At 40.1% G+C, this 16,856-nt stretch overlaps 1 protein-coding gene across 2 annotated transcripts; it reads left to right on the forward strand.

Moving 5' to 3' along the window:
* Positions 1–2,005: 2,005 nt before the first annotated feature.
* Positions 2,006–4,856, forward strand: LOC112142670 (cornifelin homolog B). 2 transcript variants are annotated; one of them, XM_024266186.2, is made up of 4 exons: positions 2,006–2,164; positions 2,492–2,602; positions 4,269–4,429; positions 4,502–4,856. In XM_024266186.2, exons 2-4 carry the CDS (start codon positions 2,500–2,502, stop codon positions 4,622–4,624), a joined length of 387 nt encoding a protein of 128 aa, XP_024121954.1. In that variant the 5' UTR covers positions 2,006–2,164; positions 2,492–2,499; the 3' UTR covers positions 4,625–4,856. The 2 variants fall into 2 exon arrangements, with proteins under 2 accessions (XP_024121954.1, XP_024121952.2); XM_024266184.2 differs by having other exon boundaries at positions 2,009–2,164; positions 2,448–2,602.
* The last annotated feature ends 12,000 nt before the right edge of the window (positions 4,857–16,856 follow it).

Here is a 16,856-nt window from a genome sequence, read left to right on the forward strand (position 1 = left end):
AGCTGGCCTTCGTATCGCCCACTCCAAATCTGATTGGTTGAAGCAAAAGTTTGGTCGACAATTATTTTATGCTACAGGGCCCGCAGAAGTGATTGTGAAGGCCACCGGGCAGATTTCTTTGACCCTAGCAACAAATGGTGCTGCAATGTGATTGGTTAATGCTTAAATAGGAAAATACACGTCTGGAAGCAGCGCGACCAGGGAGACAGCAATGAAAGGACGAAGACAGAGCATTTGGAATTATAGAATACGTATTCACGGAAATAAATAATAATTAATATCAGTCTGTGATTCAGATATTTTTAGGCCAGCAGAGAAGGCCTTGCAGGCCCTGACGGCCCGCCACTGATAGCAGGTAATGCTATTTATCTAGTTTATAATTATGTTAAAAAGTTACCATTTTAAAATGTAGTTTTAGAGTGTTCATTAAAGTTTTATCCTGTTCGGCCGCAACCTCAGGTGTGTTTTGGATTTTGGCCCCGTGTGTGATTTGAGTTTGACACTCGTGATGCAGAAGATCAAAACTTTTTTGACGGATTTGTTAACTTTTATTCAGAAAATCGAACTTTTTAGACTTTGTTCTTTAACATTTGAGCAGTGAGTCGACCTCTCACTTGGAAGGCTGCAGACTAACGTGACAGAGACCGACTTCTTCTAGACACCTTTTTAATAATCCTGGTTCTGACTCACCTTAAAGCTGCACCTCACTGTCGGAGTTTCACCGTTTTAAAACAAGAAGTGATCAGAAGCACAAAAACCTCTGAAGAATAAATGACGTCTTCAGTTTCTTTTCTCCAGACGAAAGTGAATTTCTGGGGTTTTGTTTATACTAGGGGTCTCCAACCCTGTTCCTCAAGGGCTACCGTCCTGCTTGTTTTGCAGCTAACCTGGCTCCAATAACGAAGCCTGATCAGCTGGACTGAGTGATCCCAGTTTCTGATTGGCTGAACCCACCTGATGCAGGTGATTACTGAAGAAGGGTTAACTGTAAAAGGAGCAGAGGCTTCTGTCTGTTTAGGTCACATTTAAGATCAATTTGTGCTCAAAAGTGGGCGTGGTCTTTTGATCTAGAGCAGAACTTCACATCGCCGGCTCTTCGGTGACCTTTCTAGGCGTGCTTGAATGAGAGTCGGACTCGTTTTTGTTTGACTTTTGTTTTATTTGAACCACAAAGTGGAAAAACTGGCTTTTCATCAGCTCAACACAATTCAACAGTTGCTATCATCACACAAATCACTGAGAAATGTCAACAAAAGCAACAAAAATGTGTCCAAATCCTGTCATTGTCTGATCCACAAACAGAAGACAGGATTCATTTTGACTCAACAACAAAATATAAAACTGCAAATCTTAAAAAGAAAGTAAATGGTTTAAATTAGGGGGCGGGGTTAAATATTTTCTCCTCCCATGTCTTTTCTATCTTATATAATCCCAAATTCTAGACTTTTCAAACATCTTTTATTTTGGCGTTCCATCCTAAAAAAGTCTAACATGGGGCCAAATTCCTGTTTATGTTTTTAATGATAATTCTCTCTTTAGACATTTTTTAAAATACGTATTTATATAATACTAATTTGGTGACAGTTTGTAAACCTTTTCATAATATTGTAAAACTCTACATCCACCATTTTTTCCCAGTTTTTACATCTTCTTTAACAAGCTTTTAACTTGAAAATAATCTTGAGTTAAAAGTCTTGTTTAAAAGATGTAGTTTAACAAAATAAAAGCTTTAGCAGATGTTTTCTGAAGACGACAACATCAAAACTATCAAACTGTTGATAGAATTGAGTTGATCTGAAGTTCATCCAAACAAAAACGTTGAATCGGCGTTTTTTCAGGAAACCAACAGAAACTTGAAAACCAGAATCACAAAGGTCCATTTTTTCACCTCAACATTTTAAACGTATGGTTGAAGCAGACATGCATCACTTCTTCCATGACAGGCTCCGCCCTCCTGCAGCACCACAATATAAAATATTTCTGTGCCACAATAGAAAATGAAAGAAGACAAACCGGTACGTCCGGCTCCGTCTCTCGGAGGAGAAGCTGGCACATATTTGTGCTGTGGGTCCAGAAGAGGTTTTTCAGTCCTGCCAGCCGCCGTGACAGGAGATCAAACCCTCCGGTGTCGGACGAGGACCACAGCTGGTCATCCACTGAACAGGTGAGTCCTCTGAAAACTGAACACCTGAGATGGAAAAAGTTCCTCTGAAACCAGAAAACTGTCAAATCTGTGAAAGTCATGAGGATGGATGTTTTAGATGCACAAACTTTACGGTTTAATCTTAGAATTTCACAAGAAAACATTTAATTGATTTTGATGTTAAAATTTCTCTAAGAATCAAGAATTACTAAAGGATAAAAATATTTTTTTTTTATGTTGACACAAGTTTTAACTTCACAAACTGAGTCCACAAAGAACAGATGTTTGCTTGGATTTGATCCAGACTTGGATTACGTGACTTCCCAACCTGCATCTCTTTCCTCCCAGACGTCATCATGAGTAAGTTGGTGATCTCCCAACCTCAGCCCGTCATGGAGTCCCGGGAGTCCCAGGAGTGGAGCTCGGGGGTGTGCGACTGCTTCCAGGACGTCCCCCAGTGTGAGTGTCTGCACGCTGCAAACTACCCCAAAAACTTTAGTCATAGTTGGATTTTTGACTACATTTACACAAAAATGGAATAAAGATTTTAATGTAGAATTAAGGTCAGACTGGGGTCAAGCCACTGTCTCGTAAACTGACCCCTCCCTACAGAGGTGTTCAATGAAGCAAGCGTCTGCTTTGATAAATGTGTTAGTTAAACTTCCCAGCACTCTTAGTTAGTTCATAAATATCAATATTTGTCAATAAAAAATAAATCAATGTAGAAAAAAGCCAAAAAAGTCAATCGTCCAGCCAGGGCATACACCTAGGTCGCCATCTGTTGGAGGGGCACCAAATTACAATGATTATATATTTGTTAAACAGTTGGACTCATTTCATGTAAAAAATGAATAATAATTTGAAAACATAAATAACTCAAAGTTCTTCTTTGAAACTTTAAGGATGAAAAAAAGCAGAGGTTTGTCTGATTTAATTATATAAAATGCTTGGAAATTGACTCCATGCTTCATTTTGCTAAAAAAAACATGTAACTGGCGATCTAGTGTTTTTCTCCCCAACAACTGTAACAGTTGAAATCCTCCTACTTTTCGGTTTGAGTCCCAGCTCTTTTAATGTTAGACCCTGCAGGGGGCGCCAAATTCTTTTTTTTTCCACCTAGGGCGCCATGGCATTTTTACCAATTTTTAATTTTTTGACAGGAAGTGGCATTCCATTTTTGATACCCTTTCAAAATAAAACCATCTGAACTTTTTCGAAGCGGTAAACTGAAAGGGGAAGGACATTTGGAGTCTCATTTGAAATTCGATTGGACATTTTCTAAAGATTACTGCCAGACCTTTAGTTGACTGAGGAGGATTGATAATAACCTGAATCTATATCGGAGAGATACAAACATCTGGTCTTAAGTTCTGAACAGGATACGGATAAAACATGTAACGGAAATGGTACGGTCGAGCCGCGGTGGGATTATGTAAATTAGTTTCCTCCCACTTCCTTTTAGCCAATCTCTTAATGTCTGGTTATCCTGTTTTTGACATGTCTTTGTGGATGTAAACTTCTGTTAAATGATTCTATTCAGCATTATTTTTTTTTGTCTTGACTGCTTGAAATAAACCATTTCTAATCTAATCTAATCTAATGTCATTTCTTTCAGTTTAGATTTCAGTGAAACTCTGATGAACATTTTGATTTTGTTGAACCCAAAAATTCTAAGAAATCCTGCAAAAGATGTTCATACAAACATGTAGAAATGCAGATGAAAGAATCAAAACGAACATTTTCTCATAAAGTTTGAATCCTAGTAGGTCACATTTTATGGAAAAAGTTTAACATTTTAAAGTTAAAGAAATGTTGAAAATTTCCTTTAAAAGTTTCAAAACTTTGATAAAGTTTCAAACTAGATTTGGAATCTGTTTTACTTCCTTTAAAGGGATAAAAATAACTCCAGAAGTGTTTCTGCGTCAAACTTCTATTGTTCAAACAGAAACCAGTCGTGGTGTTTGTTAAAGATGTTGTCATTCTGCATTTTTCCTAAGCCCCTCCTCCTCAGCTGCAGACTCTGAATCCCCTTCGTTTCCTCATTTCTCCCTTTGTTCCTCGTAGTTGTTGTTCTGGTTTTCATGCTCGTCTCTGCTTCCCTCCCGCGGTCTGCCGTCCCCTGAAGGCTGCTTCGCGTTCTGGTGTTTCCCCTGTTTCGCCTGCATCAACTCCAGGAAGTTTGGCGAGGCTCTCTGCCTCCCCCTGCTGGAGATGTTCTTCGGAGGCAGCATCCCGCCCATCACCTTGGCCACCAGGGTCTCCATGCGACACAGATATGGCATCAAAGTAAGCCCCTCTCTGATTGGTCGCTTGACTCAGCGTGTTATGAGTGATGTGAGCGTGCTCTGTGGCCTGCAGGGAACCATCTGTGTGGACTGCGTTTACTCCACCTTCTGCACGCCGTGCGTCTGGTGCCAGATGGCCCGCGAGATGAAGAGAAGAGAGATTTCAGTCGTAATGATCAACGCCAAAACCACATGACCTCAACGCCACAGCAGCCAGGAAACGAGAAACAGAAGACTTTTAATGAAGGAACTTTAGCGTCGGAAGCAGAATTTGATCATGACTATGTCATAAAAATGCAGCAGAACCAAGAAAATCTCTTTTCAGATGAACTGATTAGTTAAAAAAAAAGAAACAATAAGCTTTTAAAAAAAATGAAATGTTTTGATTTATTTTTTCATCAATTTAAAATAAAGAAGCAAAAACCAAATGAATGTTTTCTGCTGCATGTTTGAAAATGAGGTTTGAGTTCATGAACTGAAGTATTTCAAATCATGTGGATCGCTCTGATCTTTATATCACTGGAAAGGGCTGAAAGAGACCATTCCAACGGTATAAAGATCATTAAGATAGCTCAAAGAATAAGAAAGCTATGGCACGAAGATCAAAAGGATGGTATAATCGTATTCCTGAATAAAACTGACATTCTTGTGACCAGAAACAAAGTCTTTAATTTGTCGTAACTTTTTCATTATTTTTCCAATCCAGGAAAGGAGGGTATTGCTGGAAAGTTAATCAAGTGAACTACAAGAATTAAGTCACAAACTTTGTATTAATTCAATATTCATTTCCATATTATCAAATCATCATACAGAAATCTGCTCCTGTATGCCTGTAGACATCGCTCGCAGCCAATCGGCTTGCTAGATTCGGTCACGTGACCTCCTGTTCCAACATTCAAATCTTAGACACGGAGGCTTGCGAATTAAAAACAGTACCTGCTGATTGTTTTTTTCTCATGAAATTTACAGGAGATGAAGAATAAATCAACAGTAATCGAGCAAAATTAGACGACAACCAACCTTTTAAAAAAAGCTGACGAGTGGTTTTCTTCTTCTTTTCCTTTTGGCTTTTCCCTTCAGGGGTCGCCACAGCGAATCAGTTTCCTCCATCTAAGCCTGTCTTCAGCATCCTCCACTCTAACACCAGCCACCTTCATGTCTTCATTCACTGCATCCATAAACCTCCTCTTTGGTCTTCCTCTAGACCTCTTTCCTGCAGCTCTAGACTCAGCATCCTTCTACCAATATATTCACTGTCTCTCCTCTGAACATGTCCAAACCATCTCAGTCTGGCCTCTCTGACTTTATCTCCAAAACCTCTAACATGTGCTGTCCCTCTGATGTAATCATTCCCAAAAACTACAGATAAAACAAAGACCAGTCAATAAAGAAATGATCAAACTGGACTCTGAAGACTGAACCATAATGTGTGAGTGAAGATGATGCAGAGAAAAACATCAGGCTACATTTTTCTGGACCGCTCTGTGTCAAAAATGAGAAAATTCACAATTTTTTAGCTAAGTTTCTCATCTCAGACTCAGATTCTGATCCAGATTCTTTTTTCAGGAAACTGTGACTGTTGCAATGATGATGATGATGATGATGATGATGATGATGATGATGATGATGATGACGATTCAGTCAATCACATGACTGATGATGAACACATTCAGGAGCTTCAATCAACATGTTTACTTTGGAAAGCAGCCAAAGATGTTTTTTGAAAACTACAGACATAAACCGTCCATCCATCATCCATTCATCATCCATCATCCATTCATCATCCATCATCCATCCATCGTCCATCCATCATCCATCCATCCATCATCCATCATCCATCCATCATCCATCCATCATCCATCCATCCTTCATCCATCCATCCATCATCCATCATCAATCATCCATCATCAATCATCCATCATCAATCATCTATCCATCTATCATCCATCCATCATCCATCCATCATCCATCATCAATCATCTATCCATCTATCATCCATCCATCCATCCATCCATCCATCCATCCATCCATCATCCATCCATCATCCATCCATCATTCATCCCAGAGGAAAGCAGAGTTAAACTCCAGTTTTTCTCTTGTCGAAGGCAAGCCAGTTGCTGATAAATCTTAATCATGTCTTTTTTTGTCTGTTATTTATGAAGTACTGTATTTACTTACTTTTTTTCTCAGTGTCCCTTTAGTCTTCAGGGGTCTAAACACTAAATAAAATAAAATAAAAAACAAAGACTTGCATCAACAGCTTAAAAGCCAACATTAACAAACAGCATTCATTGCAGTCTGCAAGTTACTGTTCAGTTCAGTTACTCTTTTTTTTATTAAAAAACCCAAATCTTTAAAACAAATGTTTACACTGCTGAATTCCAGTGTTTCCACTGTTGCTTTAAATAATGTCTATCTTGTTTCTTTGATCAAACTTTGATCTTTTTCAGCTGCAGACTCACCACCAGGGGGAGCCAGAGTCCACTTGTAGGTCTGTGTGAGGCAGAGGTCAGAGAAGGTCACGCGGAAAGAGAGGGAAAACTCTTCATCATTGATGTTTTTACTTTGTATAAGTGTCTGAGCACCAAGAGGAATTCATTAAAGAAAAATATTTAAGTTTAATTAGAAAATACATAAAACCGAATGGTAATTGTACACATCTGATGAAGATGACAGGAGGAAGATTTGTTCATTGTTATGAACGTGTCAACTTTCAAAACTAACATCTAAAATATAAGAGCCATTACTTTATACTTTAGGATTTAAATTTTACCATTTTAATATTAACATTTATCCTGAAAATAAGAAATGTCTGAATTTGTCAACTACTAAGGTAGTAAACGGTAAAAAAAACCAAACCCGTAGAATAAGCTTTGAGCTGCAGACAGTTGAAGTTGTAAAAGTGATGGAGTCTGGAGGAGCCGAAGCGCCAGACATTATTCTGTGTAAACAAAGCCAAACGCTGAAACATGGGGTTACCATTCCAGCAATTATTTACCAGCATTTCAAGCTAAAGTACCCTCTAATTTCATCCCAGGGGACTCAAATCAAGGAACCAAAGTAGATTCTTTAGGCTTTAACATTTTCATGAATCAATCAGTTCATTTGAGTCCAAAGAGGGCCATCAACAGTTCTTCATGTTCAGAGGATGGTGGTCCAGTAAAAGTTTGAATCAGGGGGGTCAAACTCAATCACATGGGGGGCAAAATCCAAAAAACACCTGAGGACACGGGACGAACGGGATAAACATTTATTGAACACTCTGAAACTACATTTAAAAAAATGAAAACTGTAACTTTTTAACATATTTATGAACTAGATATAGAGCATTACCTGTGATAATACTAGTGTGAATGCTGGAAGCTGAATTTGGCTGCTGAAGATGCTGAAATTGATAACTGAAAACACTGAAGCTGATAGACAGCTAAAATATTGACTAAATGCCAAATTAGCCTAAAAACTAAAAAATAAGGCTAATCAAAAGTGAAAAAAATAGCTAAACTTCAAAATATCCTAAAAACTGAAAAAGCCAAATTAGCCACAACAGCTAACATGTAGCTGAATATTAGCTAAACTCATAACTCCTATTAGCTAAACAACCTAAAAAATCTTAGTAAATGCCAAAGTAGTCCAAAAAGCTAGCAGAATGCCAATTTTTTAAAACTTTAAAGCTGTAACTTTTTAACATAATTCTAAATAATAAAAAGGCAGGAATATTATTCCAGAATAAATCAACTTAAAATTTAAATAACTTTCAATATTTTACTCTCTATAAAAATACTGTAGATTTTGTCAAAATCATTCAAGATAGAACAATAATATAAAATGATCTGGAGGGCCGGATAGGATTACCTGGAGGGCCGGATCCGGCCCCCGGGCCGTGACTTTGACACATGTTGATTAAATCAAAGCAGAGCAGAAATGTTGAAATAGTTTAAAATATTTTATCCTTTTCAGGTTTAAGAAGAAAAATGAAATTGACCGTGCGACCTGCTGACAAACCTTTCCTGAGTTTGGAAATTCCCGCTTGTCATCGAATGCAGCACCCAAAGGCTGTCAGGAATTATTCAATCAGAAATGCTCAACACTTCAAGCCTCACCTTGAACGTTCCGGATGCGTCGGTTCTGCCTCCCCTTCAGGCCTCTGGAGGAGAAAAATCTGCTCTTTCCTGGGTTCCCTTCCCTCGGGAACCTCGTTCCACGCGGTCTGCGACGTGGAACGAGGCCGCTGTCGCTGGATGTCGAACTCCTGGTCTTGTCAGGGTTTGTTACACGACCCTCAATAAAAGTTCCCACTTGTTTTGTCCACTTCACGTTGCAGCAGGGGCACTCCCTACCCGCTGCTGGTAAACTTGGCTGGGGTGTTCACTGTGAATTGCTCAGCGGGTTGTTTTTAATGGGATTATAATGACAGTTATGGTTTGCAAGAATTGATGTTTGTGACTTTTACGAGGTGTGAGTGGAGGGGCGGGTCCAGGCGGCTCATAAAGGCCGCAGGAATGTTAATTGGTGGAGGCCACTGCTGCCCTCTTTGTTGTGCTCTCTGATACTGGGCTTCTGTTGCCCCGTTAAAGGCCAAAGAACTGATTTAAAATCTGTGACTTTCACCTACAACCCCCCCAGCATGCACATTATATCCCACCTACAACAATCTCCTCCCAGTCGGGCTTTTTGCCTTCCCGCCCTTGAGAAAAATGGTTCTCTCATTTCCTCCATGTTGCTTAATCAGGTGGTTGGTGCCCCCCTTCCTTGCTGGGGGGGGGTATCACATCATTTTCCTGCAGCCACACAGACCAGGGAATCTCCTCCTGAGCACAAAAACCTTAACAACTTTTGAATCATGAACATAATTCCAGCAGATTGTGAAGGAGAATTACCGTAAATCACAGAATGTAAACCGTGGAGCTCCAGTGTTAAAATATCCTTTAATAAAATAGACTAAACTTTTCATATTGGGAAAAGTTCATGAAGTTGGATCAGTGTTAATTGGACAACAGAGAAGCAGTGAATCAGACCAGCATCACTGTAAAGCAAACAAGAACCTGATTTTGAACTCCTAACGTTACGGTTCACGCTTCAGCAGAGAATATCTGGGGGTTCTGATCGAGGGCCCGATTAACCCTCTGGTCCTGCACATTAAGGGTTTTTATAATAAGCATTACATTTACTTATAATGATGAAAACATGCAACTTATTCCCTCTTTAGTATTGATTTATTTAAAAATAATCAGTAAAATGTTATTTTGTCTTGTTATTTAAAAGTAACAAGACAAAGGGTTAGTCTAATTATTCATTGGAAGCCATAAATGTCTTAATAATACATTTAATTTAACACAATTAGCAGCATTTGTGTTGTTAATGATGCTATAAATGCATAAATTGACTTACTTTAATAATGAAATAAAGAAAACCTCTACAACCGAGTTTCTGTCCAGAAAAAATAAACTGCATCCACTGCTGCTTCCTTCAGAAACCAAAAATGCTCAATTTTCACAGAGAAAAACACGTTTGTTGAAGTTCTTGATAAATCAGGGAAGTAAAAGTCCATCAAGCATCAACCCTGCTGTCTAATACTAATGACCACGCCCACATTCCAGCCCCTTCTGCCCTACTGGCCAATCAAAATCCTCCTCCTTAAAGAACTCAAAGAATTGAGCTAAATCATAACTGGGGGAATAGTTCCTCAAAAAGGCAAGAAATGATTACATTAATCTAAATGCATGTTGGGTCTGTTTATAACATTACAAAAATGCATACAAATAAAATTGTGATATTTTCTGTTTTCAAAGAAAGGCTCTGAGTCAACATCTTTTTATAAAACATCTCTCTTAAAACATCAACACGTTAAAGTCGATATGAGGCTAAAAAATCTGCAGCTTCACAATCTGCTCCAAATATTTCTACCTCAGAGATGACCAGATGTCAAAGGTCACAGCTGATGCTGGATGCCTCGTCTGGCTCCCAAACCTAGTTTTCCACTGAACCCATCTTTATACCCAATTTAGTCCCAAAAGATGATAGCGGTAACCACCTGGTTGCCCCAGCAACCGTCAGTCTTTGGTCAATAACTGCTGGGCTCTGATGGACAGCGGAGGTCATGAGATGGATTTGAACCTGGAATCCTGCCGGCTGTCGACCTGTCCGATGTGAGGTTCCCACGGTGAGCGATAGACAGTCTATCTGCCAGTCTCTCCATAGTTTCCTGGGGAAGTGTTCCTTTTAGAAGACAAGGTTGGAGTTGCTGGGGAGTGGGCTGATAAGGTTCAGGTTAAGACGAGGCAGGAGGGGGAGGCGTCGTCCGACAGGCTATCAGACGACGGGCCTCTGAGCAAACAAACAGCTCGACCTCTAAAACAACGGCAGCAGCAGGGAGCAGCTGATAGGGACGGAGCGATGGTGGAGGGTGGTGTCCGCGGGCGTGTTAGGGAGGCAGAGAACGGGGGCAAAGGACAGGGATTATCTGAACGTCTCCTGATGTAGAGGGGGGGCACTGATTAGCCAAAGTAGTCCAATGAAATTCAGACCGGGTCTGGAGCAGAACCTGGTGAGGAGCCCGTATACGAGTCCAATAGCTACATATGTTTAAATAGCAGGTTTTAATCTCAGTTTACTGTCAATTTTATTATTATTACTACAGTGGAGACACCAAAAGGATGGAACTACTGCAACACGGTTCATCGCCGTCTCGCTGATTCACAGACTTTTTTGCAGCTTTGCAATTTTTCATCCTTTTTTTAAATCAACATATATTGTGTTCTCGTCCTGATTGGCTGTAAACCTCATCAATCAACCTCCATGTCACATCTGCATAGAACGTCGTCAGTTTTTCAAATCTGCAACATTCTTCAGATTATTTAATTTTTTTTACCAAGTTGAGAGTTTAAACAAAAAATGAAAGTGCAAAGAAGTTTCTGTCTGAGAAAACTCTATAAAGTGTAGTGAGAGGTTTTACATCATGGAGTCATCAAGAATTATTAACAAAAAAAGATGAATACTTTGTGGAGTTCATCCATCACAGGGTATTTTTAAAACCAACCTCCAATGACAAACGTTTATTTTTCTGATATCTGGTGAGGTTTTCTGGGCTAATTTGGAGTCAAGCTAATATTTTAGCAACGTGCTAGAATTTTTGGGCAGTTTGCTATGAGGTGTTTTGGGCTAATTTTGGGTTAAGCTAATCGCTTAGCAACATGCTAGTTTTTTTGGTTACTTTGGCAAAAGGAGCAAAGTGGACTTCGTGTTCGCGCTGTACCCGCGGCCGCGCAACTATGTTTTTAGGCGTTTAGGCTAAAAACTAATTGGCCCGGTATAAATTGATGACGCTTTTGCTACGGTATCCTTGCATTTCACTGTCGTACTCAGGTGAAGCGCCCCCATGTGGACTTCTTTGGTATTAATTTAGGAAACCGATTCAGGGAAAGAGAGGACCGGTAAAGTTTCGTGAGCTGAAACATTCGCTATACTGATATTTTGTCCCACCTCTAGTGTTTACATGTTACTGCAACATCTCAGGTGTTTAAAGGGTGACCAAACAGGGAAGTTGGAGGCTGACTCTGCTTTAAAGTCCTCCAACAACAATTATTTTTATTTTCTTTAAATGTTCTCAGTGAAGTTTTAATTAGGACTGAGAAGTTTTAAACAACAACTCCACATCCTAAATGTCTTGAAAAGCCATTTTTCCTGTTGATCTGAAGCCTTCTTCTAAAAAAAAAAATCCCTGTGTGGGCGTGGCTTATGGTGCTGAGCAGTGTAACCCCCCCCCCCCAGCAGCAGCAGCTGGAGCTCAGAACTGATTTAATGCTGAATTCACTTGAACTAGAAATCTAATGAAATGTCAGAATACAGAAAGGGTCTAATCGTGTCTAAATGTGTGCAGACAGTGCTGACGCTTTTAGAAGCAGATGAAGGGGAACGTTCAGGAGAACGGTTCCAGTGTCCGGTTGAACCGCCCGGTGGATCCTGCTGTTGCAGCACCGCTGCCCACAGCAGCTCGGTGTTCCTGGATCAAATGCAGACGGACAGCATCCTTGTGACAGCTGGTGGGATTTTACTTTCAGTTTCATTTTAAATACATGAGGCCAATTTGAAAACAACCCGCGGTTCACTGCATGGAGAGCCGACATGAATTTGAATCTCAAAACTATGAAAGCTAACATCAGTCTGGCGATTCACTGAATTACAATCCTCTACAGAAGAGGAACGTCATGTGATCTTCTCCGGTCTCTATGCTGCATCCGGGTTCGCTAGCTACTGTGACGTATGAAAGTTTCAGGAATTCTAACTGAATTTTTCAGCCACATTTTGAGTGACAGCGATTTAAAAGGAGAAATACTCAGAAATGCAAACATGAAATGATTTCTTTTGATATTTTTACTCTTTCAGAAGAAAAATGTCACAAATACATGTTAAAAACATGATTTTCATTGGAGGGGGGACTTTAAAAACTCAATTTCCTTTATGTTTGCTGTTATTTCATGTTAATTTATAAAGTACCTCTGAGAACATAATTCACCAATGGTGTGACAGTAATTGATTCTCTGTGAGGTCAACCAAACCCCCAGAGTCACAGAGGGATCCTCCTTTAGGATGTTAAAGCCTCAGAGATAAAATACAAGCAACAACCTCCAGTTTCTGAGTCGGTTTTTCCACCTGATCGTCTCCCTGGAACCTTTGTCTGATGAGAACCAGGACAAACTTATGTTTTGTATAATTTTTTTGTTTTTCAAAATAACATTTTTGAAAATTGTAAAGAAAAGGCTTAAATCACACTTCACCTCTAGCGTCTCTGTAACACTCCATGAGTGACAGCTGCAGACAGATGAGAAAAAAGAGGAGTGGGAGTCGTATCAGCTGGGGGGTCACAGAGATCTTTGATTGCTGAGGCTTGTCATTCAGATAGTGGAGATGAAGACTCCGACAGACCAGAGAGCACAAATGTCCTTTCTGCTGAGCAGCTAAACATCATTTTAACAATATTCCAGTTCAATGTAATAAATATTAGATTTTTGTTTTGTTTTTTTTAATCTAAAACTAATTTTCTCTGCGTTCAACCTGAAGGGATAATTAAAAATGTTGACACCTCGTTCACTCAGTTACTGAAAAGAAATGTTGGCTCAGTGTTGCAGTAATAACAACATTTGAAGATTTGGAAAATTTGCCACAAAATTTGCAGCAAACGTTTGATTTTTCTGACAAGAAAACAACCAAACAGACTCATGTTTGCTTTGATGTTACCATAAAAACTATAAATTAGTCAGAAGTCCCTGACCCTAGAAGAAAATAAAGTGCAGGATTTCCCCGTGTTCTGGATTTTAACATAATCCATCCATCCATCTTCTTCCACTCATCTGGACCGGGTCGCGGGGGCAGCAGTCTGTGCAAAGATGCCCAGACTTCCCTCTCCCCGCCCACTTCCTCCAGCTCCTCTGGGGGGACCCCGAGGTGTTCCCAGGCCAGCTGAGAGACATAGTCTGTCCAGCGTGTCCTGGGTCTTCCCCGGGGCCTCCGCCCAGTGGGACATGCCCGGAACACCTCACCAGGGAGGTGTCCAGGAGGCATCCAGATCAGATGCCTGATCCACCTCAACTGGCTTCTCTCAATGCGGAGGAGAAGCGGCTCTACTCCGAGCTCTCTCCGGGTGACCGAGCTCCTCACCCTAACTCTAAGGGAGCGTCCAGCCACCCTCCGGAGAAAACTCATTTCAGCCACTTGTAGTCAGAATCTCGTTCTTTGGGTCACGACCCAGAGCTCATGACCATAGGTGAGTACTGGAACGAAGATCGACCGGTAAACCAAAAGCTTCACTTTCTGACTCAGCTCTTTCTTCACCACAACGGACCGGTACCTCAAAATGGCGGACGGCGCACTGATCTGTCTGTCGATCTCACGCTCCGATCTTCCATCACTCATGAACAGAACCAAGATATTTAAACTCCTTCACCTGAGGCAGGAGACTCCACCCACCGAGAGAGGGCAAACTACCTTTCTCCGGTTGAGAACCATGGCCTAAGACTTAGTGGTGCTGACCCTCATCCCAGTCGCTTCACACTCGGCTGCAAACCGCTCTAATACATGCTGGAGGTCCTGGCTCGGTGGAGCCAACAGAACATCATCATCTGCAAAGAGCAGAGAGGAAATCCTGTGGTCCCCAAACCAGATCCCCTCCAGCTCCTGGCTGCGCCTAATGCAGTGTTTCTGAAATGGTGGGGTGCGCCCCCCTCGGGGGGTGGGGAGATGCGATGGGAGGGGGGGCGCGCGACACCCCGAGGATCATGGAATTTCTGTTAGTTACTAAACAGGTGATCGGAGGACCGACAGTGACCGGATGTCCACACAGAGAGAGGAAATATTTACTTAAACCTCAAGAACTGCGATAGAAAAATGTTTAACGGGGATGAAAAGAAACGGAGAGAAAGAGACAAGAAGCTGAGCGGCATTGGCACTGCGTTTGTGTTAGATAGAGGAAAAACAAACACCTTATTTACCCACCGTCTCAAATCTGATCCAAACATTTTTAAAATGGTGTAATTGGATTATAAAGAATGAATATAAACAAAAGTAATAATCTTTCAATACAGCAAGTAGCCATTAAAAAATAGATGAGTTTGTCTCACCACGAAGTTTAGAAACGTAGAAAAACATTTCCCGCCAAAGAGTGAATTGTGGATTCCATGGAAGCAGCCATTTTGTAATGAGCAGAAAAAGCCTTTCTAGTGCCCCTAGTGGAAGGATGAGGAACTACAGGGCAGAGAACGTGGACCAATACGACGGGTTGTTCAGGAAAGTTTCCAATGAGGTCTCAGGACTGTGACTGAAAAGGTTGTGTGGAGCTGACTTTGACCAGATGAAAATGTTCATGATGTAAGGAAACAGTCTTTTATATGGAGCTATCTTGAGGCCAATATCATTTGAAACCCAAACAAAGCAAAATGGAAACAAAAAAATGGCGAAACAAAAAGTAAAATGTCCAACTTTTTTTTCTGTCCTAAAATAAACTTAGTTATTTTCAGCTTCAAATGTTCTGCTTTTTAGGTTTCAAAACTCAAAATTTCAATTTCAAAACTTTTTTTCAGTTTTAAATCTTTCTTTTACTTTCTACTTTTTTTTTCTTTTTCAAATCTAAAAATTTCAGTTTAATAACTGTAATAACCCATTGTGGCGCGTTGAGGTGGGGCTAACCGAAGGACCAATTAAATCACTGGGTGGTACCTTCAGTCCCGGTGCGTTCACTGACTCTGAGAACAGCTGAGTTCGAGCCCCTCGGTAAACACAGCGGTTTCTTCATGCTTTTCTTTTTCTTTTGCTGACTTTTAGCACCATTATTAACATTATTACTCAATGTTTCTTTTTGGCTTTTCCTCTTCTTTTTCTTTTGTTTTTACAAGTACATCACATTAATAATCTATTGAAAATATCAAAACAGACTTTCTTAGTTGCAGTCTGTATGTAACACAGATAAGATGGCGCTTTGAACGGGCTAGAACGGCGTTTTGGACCCGCGGTTTGTTCGTAATAAAACTGCTTTTCACACCCGTATGGCACAACTTCAGACTGTGACCGTACAGACGAAACAGACGTTTTCTGACTGTAATTATTACAGTTCTCAGAGTCAGTGAACGCAGCGGCACTGAAGTTACCACCCTCGTCAATTTTGATTGGTCCCTCGCGTTAGTCCCGCCCCAACACGCCACAACAGGCCAAAAGTTTTGAAACTGAAAATTTCAGATTTGAAAACAAATAAATAAATAAATAAAAAGTTGAAAGTGAAAAAAATATTTGAAACTGAAACTTTTTTTTTAATTTTGAGTTTTGAAACCTAAAAAAACAGAACATTTCAAGCTGAAAATAATAAAGTTTATTTTAGACCAGCAAAGAGTTTTTGACATTTTACATTTTTTTGGGCCAAACACCAATATTTTTTTCAATTTTTTTTATTTGGGTTTGAAATAATATTAGCCCCAAAACATCTCCATAGTTTTAACTTTAAACTCTGGTTTAATGGAAAAGTTCCAATTCAAACATAGTCTCATAGACTCGTGTTATCTCTCATCCGAGGAGCTCAAATGTTTTAGAGTAAATAAGAGCTTCAATTTTGAAGTTATAATAAACGTGTTTCTATGTTTAAATGAGATTCTTTGACTCTTGTAACTGCTGCTAGTGGGCAGCAGTGAGAGTTAAATTCAAACTGCTCTGAGTGGGATCAGCGTTGTTAGCCGTGATATATGGCAGCAAATAACAACCTCTAAGTGCATCTCGAGGTTCATCGAACGAGTCAACAAGATCTTTGACTCTTCTGACATTAAAGCCTCAGACACCTTCATGCATTTCACTGAATGGACTGAACCAAGTGGATGAAACCATCCGGCTGAGGAGGAATCATGGAAGAATGTTTACTTCCTTTTAACGTAATTTCGTTTTGACCTGGAAAT

This window comes from Oryzias melastigma, linkage group LG14 (assembly GCF_002922805.2).
Source record: "Oryzias melastigma strain HK-1 linkage group LG14, ASM292280v2, whole genome shotgun sequence".
NCBI lineage: Eukaryota > Metazoa > Chordata > Actinopteri > Beloniformes > Adrianichthyidae > Oryzias > Oryzias melastigma.

Excerpts from the sequence above, each read along its gene's own strand:
- LOC112142670 (XM_024266186.2), top strand. The coding sequence starts at position 2,500 with ATGAGTAAGTTGGTGATCTCCCAACCTCAGCCCGTCATGGAGTCCCGG. Across the intron at positions 2,603-4,268 it reads CTTCCAGGACGTCCCCCAGT|GCTGCTTCGCGTTCTGGTGT; the intron begins GTGAGTGTCTGC and ends CGTCCCCTGAAG. Across the intron at positions 4,430-4,501 it reads GACACAGATATGGCATCAAA|GGAACCATCTGTGTGGACTG; the intron begins GTAAGCCCCTCT and ends TGTGGCCTGCAG.